Below are 11076 nucleotides of genomic sequence, written 5' to 3'. Positions count from 1 at the left end.
GGTGAGGTGGAGCCTAGCCAAACTGACTTTGGATGACAGACGGGGTAGACTGGTTGACAATATCAAATGTGCAGCTGATTGTATTACCCTCTTTTGGCATCAATACAAGACCATCAAGAAAAGTCAACTTCCACTGCCAACCACTGACGAACTGCTTCACTTTGATAAATCATCACATTTTGACAAGACCGAAAGACAAAGTGTACGAAGTACAAACACAACTCTTTGCCATCCAGTAAATCACAATTATTGTTAACAGTCAGGCAGCATGTTCACTGATAGACCTGAAAAATGAGATAATAAAACAAAGCATAATATAAGCTTTATTAATCCCACACCATCAAGTCAAGCATTAGGTAGCATTCAAGCTACTGTATATTTTGTCCTACTGCTGACCCAAATTGGTGCATAAGATGGATTTTGTGGTATGCATACTTCTTTTCACAGTGAGATGAAATAAGAGACAAAACTGCATGGGAAAATTAAATGATTAACATTCTCAACATGTTACCACCTGTTCTGATTTTACAGCAGTAAAATAAATTGGCATAAATCGGGAGCCATCTTCAGCTTAACTGCTTCATTGCATTTTTTCCAACTTATTAGCACCATAGCAACAGGAAGGCAATCTCTGCCCCACAGGTGGTCCTGTTATTGGTGGGCCAAATGGCAGTGCCACCTGCGAACCTGAAATGACAAAATGAGTCATTTCTCACTTTTTAAGAACGTCATCAATTGAATACCAGTGCAGAAATGTAAAAGTGAATGAAACTTTGGTTTATTCTTTTATTTTATTCTTTATTATCGCCATTATCTTCTGCTTAGTGTGGCACCACAACACATCTTGAACAATCGCGTGACAGAAAAAGAGATTAAAAAAAAAAAACGGCTTCTCTTATCGTTCCCTCCAAAGAGCTTTAAGAAGGAGACTGACACATCATGCAGCAATAGTTAATCTGTAAACCAACTTCAGTTTTGGAGGCGGGCAGTCAGTCGAGTCCCCCTGCAGACAAATGTGAAAATAGCATTTCCGAGTTGTTGGTGAAAGGTAGTATGCTGCAGTACGACTGATTTCTGCACTTTCTCTCCTTGCATGCCTGAATGTGAGATCTCTTTTTGTTTGGTGTGCAACACAACACAATAGAGCGAGTTGAAATACAAAATTGCAAATCAGATCCTTGGGTTTTAATAAACACATTATAAAACATTTTAATCAATGCAAACGAACCATGCATCCAAATTGGAATCATGCGATTCAAAAATGTACCGCAAACCCAAATCGGTTGAATGCATGATCAGTTTCACTAAGAATATTTAACAACCATCGCAACAATAAATAAATGATCAAATTGTATTTGCTCCGTGTAAACATGATCTTCAAAACTCCCCATGGTGACAAACAGAGCTCCGAACGTCATCGGCAGTGATTGAGGAGACTGTCCGTTGCTTAGCAACCACACGCGCTGAACCTCCCCGCTGGACTTCAACTCAGGATAATCTTTTTTGCCGACCAATGTGGAGAGTAAAACTAATTAATCATTTATTGGACATGTTGTAGGTTGTATCACATGAGTTTTTCTTTCTTTTTAGTTTGTTTTGTATTTTTTTCACTGGTTCGTAAAGCGAGCCAACATGTCGGACGACGACGAAAGTGCGCCTTCATTTCTTGACGATATACGAGTAAAGTTTATGGAGGAGAAAGTATGCACATTTCTTCAAATGCAGCCCCAAAGATGGGGTGAAGTTGCTGCCAGTCAAGACTTCCAAACCCTTTTGTTAGACCTTTTTGAAAAACACACTGCTCTTTATTTCTCTTCGTCAAAGTCAGGTGGCCTGGTCGCTAATAATGAGGTAAACTTATTCCTCTTTGACATTAAACATGCAGTCATTTATTGCATTGCATTTGTGCAAGCACTGCTAAATATTTTTGCAATGTGTCATATATTTACTGCATATTTTTTCCCCAAACATAGATCCCGAATTTTGCTAGAAGTAAGCTCATTTATGTAACAAAGAAGCGAGCTGCCCTCGTCCATTCAGAAAATTACAAGGAAATTCTGCTTTTTGGTGTCCTGGCTCCATGTTCAGTGCTACAGTTGTCAATCATAGTTGAACAGGTGATACCGTAATATTGATAATAATGATAATCATGCTCAGGTATGTATATCGATTTACTTTTATTTTTCTTGTTTACTTTCAAGATATTTGCCCCACTGCTGTCAAACAGTCTAAACCAGCATACGTGGCCACAACTGTTATCAGAGGACATAACTCGAAATGCACAAAGCATCTGCAGTAAAACATCAATTGTGCGGAGACGTGCTCTGGGCGAATCTGTCCTCGCTGTCCCACCTGATACGGACTGGATGGAAAATGTATCAAGTACTTTTAAAATGTAAGAGTGCACAAATGTAGTAGCAGATCATTTAATGGTGCGGAAATAATTGTTTTCTTCTACTTTCTCAGGTATGGTAGCTATGACAGGGCACTGGCTCACAGCATCGAGAGCCAAGTCAGCAACTGGACCAATCTAATCCAGAGAACGTTGAAGGAGGATTCATCAGACATACTTCTGACTGGCCGTAATCCTGGGCCTGATGCAGAGCTGAGCTTCTGGGCTTCCAGGAAGAGCAATATTCAGAACATATATCAACAGGCATGCACTGAAAATGATCATATTCTTTATCATCTCCTGGTATTCTTTGCTACTGATTGTTTTTTTTTTCTCTGTGTAGCTTCACAGTCCTGTTGTTCAGAAGATGGCAGAGATATTGGAGATGATGGAAAGCAGCTATCATCCTGCCATAAAGACGCTGATTGGAAATGTATTTGATGGTAAGATTTTTTTTTTGTTACAACCACCCAAGACCCCAAATAAAAAAAAATATTTTCCCCAAAGCGCTCCAAGAAGCAGAGGACATCGACCTCCATCTCCAGCCACTTTGTGTTCATCTTTCTCAAATGGAAACTGACGGATTCCCTCATAATGAAGCCTCCATCCCGACGCTTTTTCACCTTTTATTCCTGATCTGGACTAATTGCCAATCTTATCAAAGGCCAACGCGAATTGTCATCTTACTTCAGCAGCTCTGCAATCTGTTCATCGAACAGGTACGGCTAATGATTTTAGCATTGTGCTAATCCTGTAAATGTAATAAATTAACATTCCTGATGTCATGCGAGACAGCACAGGTTGAGTTGCACCTTTTCAGCTGTACTATTTCATCTTACAGGCATCTACATATTTGTCTACTGACTTATTAGTGCGGGAAGAGCCTGAGGAAGGCCTACACATGGTGAAGATGGTGATAAAACTCTTCCGATGTTTCAAAAAAACCTATCAGAGCCAGAGGGAGAAATTGGCCAGTCATGCAAAACCCTGGGATTTCCCTTCCGTCACGATTTTTACACGTTTCAACAACTTCCTTCACCGCATGCTACAACTGGAGGTGAGCTTGAAACTTTGCAGATTTTTTTTGGAGGTGTTAGATTCCACTGTTTTTCCATTGCAGGACATTTTTGAACTGATGCTGGAATACAAAAGGATGGAAAAACTGGAATTTGGAGGGCCTAAAGGCAAAGTCTACAGTGAGCATGCTGCTCAGCTGTACGTAGAGTTCAGCGAGCATTGTGTGATATTAATACACTGTGATCACAATCCTCTTGACTGCAACTCCCAGGTGAACTTTTCTTGGCTTATAAGGTTTTCTTCAAATTGCAAAATACACCAAATCCAAAATGAAATGACACTGTTACGATGCATAATGATTCCACAGGATTTTGAGAAGGAATATGAGAATTTCAAATTGAAGATAGTGGATTTTGAATGTCGCTTTGCCAGCCTTCTCTGCTCAGCCTTTAAAGATTGCGCAGGACTTGAATCAGCATTTAAAGTAAGAAAAATTGCACTTGTGTTGATGGCTCAGCTACTGAAAACAAACAATCATGGCATGACAATCTTCTCTTGTTTTTGTCATTAGTTGTTGACAATTTTTGGACCTTTCCTTGAGAGAGGGAATATTAGACAAATATTCAGTCCCATCATCCCTTTACTGCTGCAACAATTCCGAGATGAGATGGACAAATGCAAATGGCTATTTAAGTCACAACTCAATGAGGTGGGTACTAAAAGGTGAATTAATATTGCAAAAAATGCAATTTATTCATGCAGCGTTCATACAGGACTTTGTAACTGTTCTCTGTTTATTTACAGGTGGAAAGTTGTTTTGGTAAAAATATGGCTCGTGCATCTGGAATGTTAAAATGGGCGAAAATGATCAGACAACGCATCGCAGCCCCGTGGGAAAAAATAAAAGTTGTGTTTGAAAGGTGAAACGACCGGATTCTACAGTATGTGAATGCAGTCGTGTACTTAAGCTCAACACTTTATTATTCAGCATTTTCAGATCTGTGGGAGGAATGGATACAACAACGGAGCACCACATGTACAATGAGATGATTTGTCTTCTACACCAATGTGAGGAACAAATTTACTCTGAATGGTGTAATGGTTTGGAGCAGGCTTGCCAGATGAACCTGAAACAGCCGCTCTTATTCAGAAACTCCTCAAATGACCTCATCTTGGTCAATTTCAATCCCAAGGTGAGTTAAAAAAAAAGAAGGAAGACTGTTTTTTTTCCTAAAATAAATTAATTTTATATAACCTCAACTGTGATATTTGTAAGGATGAAATGTGGAGAATTTTGTTGTTGATCCTTAGAATCTACTTCCTGTTTTGTCTCCTTAGCTAGCTGAAGTCTTAAAAGATGTGAAGTACATTCAAACGCTCAACATTAACATTCCAGTGGAAGCCATGACTGTTTTTGAGAAACGTGACCTCTTCACAAAGGTTAGAAGCTCAGCTGTTTTGTCAGTCTTTAAAAAAAAATCCCATTATTTATAACCTGGTTATGTTTTAGTACGTGATGAATCTGCAGCTAGTTGTGCAGTGGTACAACAAACTCAAACAAACTATCCTGGAAATCGAGCTGCCGCTCATCAGAGATGAACTGGCTTCAGTAGACCAACTACTAAAAAGAGCCGAGACCGACTTGACGTGGCAAGACCAGGACTGCTGGAGCTGCATATGCGTGATCAAAAACCAGGTCCAAGACCTTGTTGACCGAGCCAATAGAGCAAAAGAAAATCGTGATGCCGTGCAATCAATGATGAAGAGTTGGAGCAAGCACACTATGTTTTGCAGAAAGGACAACAAGAAAAGCTCATTACTACATCTTGAGGACAGGGGAGAACGTGTTAGCAAGATTTATAGCTCCATAAAACAAGATGGAGACCTCATCCACAAGTTGGTGCAGGTACATCATAATACTATTCTCTATTTTCCACGTGTACTTACCTAACCAAGGAATCTACTTCTGATAATATTTAGGAGAACATGATGCTCTTCAAAGCAGATCCAACTTCACACGCTTGGCAGTCTTACATGGACTACGTGGACGAGATGGTGGTCGAAGGGCTTTTCGGCTACATCGGCCACTCTCTCCAGTTCTTTGTGGACAACATGGACTCGTATCACAAGCAGGCTCCTCTTTTTGAGGCTCAGTTGATGCTGACTGACTTGGGCATGATATTCCATCCATCTCTGCAGAGAGACGCAGGAGATGGATTTTATGAGCTTGTCGAAGGGCTGGTTGGAGATATATTTAAGGTGTCAATACATATTAACAGGTTGTCTGCTGATGTTAGCGTTGACAGCTATCAGGTAATGGCATCTGACGGAATAGAAAATCCACATTTTGCTAATTGTCATGTGGCTGAACTTTTACAGGATGTAATGGAAGACATGCTGGATCTGTTGGATTTGCGCAAGGAAGTGATGGAGAGAGTTGAGAACGTCCTCAACAAAGCCACATCTTACCAGACTCAGTTTGATTGCTACGCTCATTTGTGGCAAGGTGACCGAGCTGAATTCCTCAGCCAGTTCCTTCTATATGCACGAGCGCTAACACCTGAAGAGATGGAAGCTCACAGAGCTGATATTCTCCCAGAGAGTCCTCCTACCGTTGATCATTTCAAAGATCAGGTGAAAGGCGCCTCACATTATTCATTCCAAACTCACACGTAAGATTTTTATTCGTAAACATTTGTCTTGACTTAACAGATTGATTATTACGAGGACTTGTACACTGAAACGTGCAAACTTGAAGACTCCAGGGTATTTGATGGATGGTTTCGGGTGGACATCAAAAACTTCAAAGTCAGTCTTCTGAACACGATTAAGAAGTGGAGTTGGCTTTTTAAGGAGCACCTCTTGACATATGTCACAAACAGGTCATTATTGATGCTGCAAAAAAGCAAAAATGATAAAATGCCATTCTTACGTTTCACGTTATTCCCTTCAGTCTCGATGACCTTCAAGGATTTGTCCGTACTACTGTTGAAGGGCTTGCTAAGTGTGTGCCCAAAGGAGACCATCACAGTCTGGTGGAAGTCATGAGTCACCTTCTCGCTATTAGAGACAGACAAGTTGTCACCGACAAGATGTTTGAGCCTCTAAGAGACACGGTAATCCTCCTAGAACGGCACGGAGTGACCATTCCGGACAAAGTCTATTTACAGATGGAGGTAATGAAAAAAAATATATTTTACTTATCACCTGTGAATTGTGAAACCTCTTTTAATTTTCACACTTGTTAGGAACTCCCTGAAAAATGGAACGGGGCTAAAAAAATGTCCTTAAAAGTGAGGCATGACATGGCCCCTATGCAAAATGAAGAAGCCATGGTTTTACGAAGACACTGCTTGGAATTTGAGGTTGCAACTCATTTCTGTTACCTGTTTCTGCATATATAAAATCCACCATGCCATAAAACTTATATTATTTATTCAGGTTAAACAAAGCCAATTCAGGGACATCTTCAGAGCAACAGCACCGTTCAATTACAACACATCTCATCCCTACGTTAATCTGGATAAAGTAAGAGTTACACTGCTACCTAATTATGGTCATGAATTTAGAATTTATTTTCTTCTATTCTCTTTTGTTGTGTAGTCTGAAGAAGCAATCCGAGACATGGACAAAGAGTTGTCAGCCTTGCAGGAGTCAACAAATTTATTTGACGTCACAATCCCTGAGTATAAAGACATGAAGCTGTGCAAACGAGAGATCGTTATTCTCAAAGAACTGTGGGACATGGTCATATTTGTTCAGGTTAGTAACATATTAGAAAGTTTAAAGAAAAGTAAGAAAATGGGAAAGAGCCTCAATAATCTGAGCAGCCTGCTGTCTGTGTGGTCATTGATTGTCTTGCACACTAAATGCCCCAATTAAGCTCATTGACCCCTTTGCACGTGTCTTTATCTATACAGACCAACGTGGACCACTGGACAAAGAGCAAATGGAGGCAGATAAACGTAGAGCAGATGGATATAGATTTAAGGGGTTTTGCAAAGGTGAGATCACCAACAGTTCACGCCAAGCCAAGCTCACCAATGCAAATTTGGTTAGTCCAATGGCCTAATAACTGACGGTAACGAGCCTTCTGTTTATGTAGGATATGCGAAAACTTGACAAAGAGGCTCGTGTATGGAACGTCTATTCCGGCTTAGACCTTATGGTGAAGAACCTGTTGACGTCACTGCGAGCTGTGAGCCAGTTACAGAACCTTGCGATACGAGAGCGCCACTGGGTGCAACTAATAAAGACAATGCAGGTGTGTATCGTCTTGCTACATAGAAATGAAGTTTTTTTGGGGGGCATGAAAGTATTTTTGTTAATACAGATGAACTTCACTGTGACCGATCATACCACCTTGGCAGACCTCTTGGCTCTGCAACTTCATCTTTATGAAGAAGAAGTCCGCAACACCGTGGATAAGGCAGTTAAAGAAATGGCTATTGAGAAGGTTGTTCTTCAGTTGTTTATGCATGATGGTCAATCATATCAAGAAAACAAACTTCACTAACTAGGCAAAACTGCAGTTTGTGTACCGTAAATTTCGGACTATACGCCTTTTTTCGCAAATTATGAACCCGGAATCACGAGTTTTAGCTGGTGCGGTTTATAGTCCGGTGCGTCTTATAGTCCGAAAATTACGGTATGTAGAACGTTTGCCTTTCATTTCAGGTTGTGAGTGAAATTAGTCAAATATGGGCATCAATGGAGCTTTCATATGAAGACCATTACCAAACCTCTATCCCTCTTCTTAAATGTGATGAGGAGCTCATTGAGACGCTTGAGGAACATCAGGTACGTTACTGAGAGTGACCTTATCATTTCAAAATGGCCGCGGCACACAAGGACTAGTTCTCAAGATGAGTTGTCTGTTTGAAGCATTGGTAGTTAAATGCTGAATGGCGGAGAATACAGAGTGGGGCCTCTCTGTCTGACTGTCTAACAGCACAGCTGAGACTGGAGAGGTCCCTATTGAGTTCTCAGATTTATAGCTGCTGTTGCACATGGGGCATTGTTGCACCCCGGCGGTCTTTGTACATGTACACCAGATGCATCGGGGGTGGAGGTTGTAGCCAGCAATTAGAAGTCTTACTTCTTTAGTGCCTTTGTCTAAATAGATCCGAGCCCTCCCCCAGTTTGTTGTAGTGTGGCGAGCTGATGAGATTGCTTGAAAATGAAAACCGGTGAATGTGATGAGCTTATCAAGATGCCACTTTGACCATTTCTTCCTGTTCTTTGTGCCCGGCCTCAAGGTTCAGCTCCAGGGCATCTTTCAAAGCAAGCACATTGATCACTTTCTGGTTCAAGTTGTGGAGCTTCAGAGACAGCTGACAGTGGCTGATGCGGTGCTGATGGTGTGGATGGAGGTGCAGAGGACGTGGGCCTATTTAGAGAGTATCTTTAAAGGCTGTGATGATATTTGCCAGCAACTACCAACAGATGCACACAGATTCCAAATGATAGACGCTGAATTTCAGGTTTGCACTTGCACTTTTGCATCAATGGGACTCCACATTGAATCCAGTTTTCCTTTTCAGGAATTAATGTTGGCCAGTGCAAAAACCAAACATGTGATTGAAGCCACCAATAAACCGAAACTCTTTGAAACGTTAGAAGAGCTTCAGAAAAGGTCACTGTGCATTCTAATTTTTTTGTTTTGAACATGCTATTAAAATAATTCATAAATTCTCTGATTTGCCAGGCTGGCCTTATGTGAAAAGGCTCTTGCTGAATACTTGGAGACCAAAAGACTTGCTTTTCCAAGGTTCTACTTTATATCATCTGCAGACTTGTTGGATATTCTCTCGAAAGGAAGCCGCCCCAAAGATGTACCTTTTTGATTTTGTCTTGTTTAGTACCATATTGCAATACTCTGCATTCATTACAACTAATTTTAATCATTTGCATTGTTTTTCAGGTAACATGCCACCTCTCAAAACTATTTGATAATATGTCTGATCTGGAATTCTGCAAGAATCGCTCCAAACTTGCTGTGGGCATGTACAGCAAAGAAAGGGAGTACGTACCATTCCAGAAGGAATGTTTCTGTAATGGAGTGGTAAGATATTACAGTAAAATATTCACAATAGATTAGAGTTTTTTTGTTTTTTTAAATGTAGCGCATTGGTGTCAAACTTGAGGTCCGAGGGCCAGATACGGCCCGTCACGTCATTTTATGTGGCCCGCGAAGTGCATCGACTTTACGTGTCAATACTAAAGTTACAATTTGTCTTCACAGACATTGCTAGCAATTTTTATTACTATTCATCTTTTAAAAATATTTGGTTTTCTGGTATTTCATTGTTATACGTTTTGTACAAGGTGGAAGGGTGGCTTGCCTGTCTGGAGGAGTCCATGAGGGAAAGTGTTCGGGGTCACCTGTCTGAAGCTGTATCGGTGTATGAGGAAAGGCCCAGAGAACAGTGGATTCTTGACTTCCCAGCCCAAGTTGCTCTGACTGCATCACAGATATGGTGGAGTAATGACGTGGAGCTCGTGTTCAAACGACTAGAAGAAGGATTTGAGTCTGCTCTTAAAGACTACAACAAGAAACAGGTGAGAAGAGCATGTATGAATGTTTTCCGTCATGATTTGATCGCATCAGATTCAATGACTTTTTGTTTGGATTTGTTTGAAGTTGCTCTTTGCAATTTTTTGCAGGTCGCTCAGCTAAACGTGCTGATTAACTTGCTGTTGGGCGAGCTGAGTCAAGAGAACAGACAGAAGATCATGACTATTTGCACCATTGATGTTCATGCGAGAGATGTTGTGGCCGGCTTGATTGCCCAAAAGGTGATTCAATCAACAGAGCAAGCAAATTTCACCTTTTAAAACTCACCCTGACAAATTAGAAATCCGAAGTCAGTTGTTTGGCTCATTTTATTTGACTAATGAAAGTAAAACATGAATCCCTACCGAATGTCATATTTCTTGTTCACTGTGCCCTAATTGCATTTCTACAGCATAGTTTGTCAAGTTGTCAACTGTATGTCTAGGTCACCACCTCACAGGCATTTCAGTGGCTTTCCCATCTTCGACATTGCTGGAACGAGCAGCAGCGCCACTGTTTCATTAACATTTGCGATGCCCAGTTCCCGTACCTTTACGAGTATCTTGGAAACACTCCACGTCTTGTCATCACGCCCCTCACAGATCGGTAAGAATGCTGTTGTCATTCCGAAAATGCATCAACGCTCTCAACGTACTGTCTATTGCTTTTATTAACTTAGCTGCTACATCACGCTGACTCAGTCACTGCATCTGACCATGAGTGGAGCACCAGCAGGTCCTGCTGGAACCGGCAAAACGGAGACCACAAAGGATCTCGGCCGAGCAATGGGTGTCATGGTCTACATATTTAACTGTTCTGAGCAGATGGACTACAAGGTTGGAGATTTAATCAGCAACTTCCCTTTATATTCATATATTGTGATACATTTATTGTTGTTTTTATTCTTAGTCAACAGGCAATATCTACAAAGGTTTAGCCCAGACTGGAGCATGGGGCTGCTTCGATGAATTCAATCGCATCTCTGTCGAGGTTTTGTCTGTGGTTGCCGTGCAGGTGAAAACGATCCAGGATGCCATCCGGGCTAAAAAGAAAAGGTACAGAGATAAATTTTATAAAGCCTTTTGGACAAGGAGAATATTACTGCGCTAAT

At 40.9% G+C, this 11076-nt stretch overlaps 1 protein-coding gene across 1 annotated transcript in view; it reads left to right on the top strand.

The window, feature by feature from the left end:
* Positions 1–1288: 1288 nt before the first annotated feature.
* Positions 1289–11076, top strand: part of si:dkey-233k19.3 (dynein axonemal heavy chain 11) — a 31245-nt gene continuing 21457 nt past the window's right edge. Inside the window, exons 1-34 of the mRNA XM_049731373.2 lie at positions 1289–1851; positions 1974–2117; positions 2202–2395; positions 2467–2656; positions 2736–2835; positions 2900–3111; positions 3234–3449; positions 3513–3680; positions 3777–3893; positions 3981–4118; positions 4214–4329; positions 4398–4602; positions 4748–4849; positions 4920–5315; positions 5390–5722; positions 5789–6043; positions 6122–6291; positions 6363–6585; positions 6658–6774; positions 6851–6937; positions 7013–7171; positions 7330–7413; positions 7515–7673; positions 7743–7865; positions 8087–8209; positions 8668–8892; positions 8953–9044; positions 9117–9243; positions 9333–9473; positions 9737–9970; positions 10076–10207; positions 10411–10571; positions 10645–10801; positions 10875–11020. Of these exons, the coding sequence (XP_049587330.1) occupies positions 1633–1851; positions 1974–2117; positions 2202–2395; positions 2467–2656; positions 2736–2835; positions 2900–3111; positions 3234–3449; positions 3513–3680; positions 3777–3893; positions 3981–4118; positions 4214–4329; positions 4398–4602; positions 4748–4849; positions 4920–5315; positions 5390–5722; positions 5789–6043; positions 6122–6291; positions 6363–6585; positions 6658–6774; positions 6851–6937; positions 7013–7171; positions 7330–7413; positions 7515–7673; positions 7743–7865; positions 8087–8209; positions 8668–8892; positions 8953–9044; positions 9117–9243; positions 9333–9473; positions 9737–9970; positions 10076–10207; positions 10411–10571; positions 10645–10801; positions 10875–11020 (5765 nt within the window). The 5' untranslated portion in view covers positions 1289–1632. The remainder of the gene's footprint in view (positions 1852–1973; positions 2118–2201; positions 2396–2466; positions 2657–2735; positions 2836–2899; positions 3112–3233; positions 3450–3512; positions 3681–3776; positions 3894–3980; positions 4119–4213; positions 4330–4397; positions 4603–4747; positions 4850–4919; positions 5316–5389; positions 5723–5788; positions 6044–6121; positions 6292–6362; positions 6586–6657; positions 6775–6850; positions 6938–7012; positions 7172–7329; positions 7414–7514; positions 7674–7742; positions 7866–8086; positions 8210–8667; positions 8893–8952; positions 9045–9116; positions 9244–9332; positions 9474–9736; positions 9971–10075; positions 10208–10410; positions 10572–10644; positions 10802–10874; positions 11021–11076) is intronic.

Source organism: Syngnathus scovelli, chromosome 9 (assembly GCF_024217435.2).
Source record: "Syngnathus scovelli strain Florida chromosome 9, RoL_Ssco_1.2, whole genome shotgun sequence".
Taxonomy (NCBI): Eukaryota; Metazoa; Chordata; class Actinopteri; order Syngnathiformes; family Syngnathidae; genus Syngnathus; species Syngnathus scovelli.
Note: the sequence above shows the minus strand (reverse complement) of the source record. Positions and strands in the feature narration are given on the sequence as shown.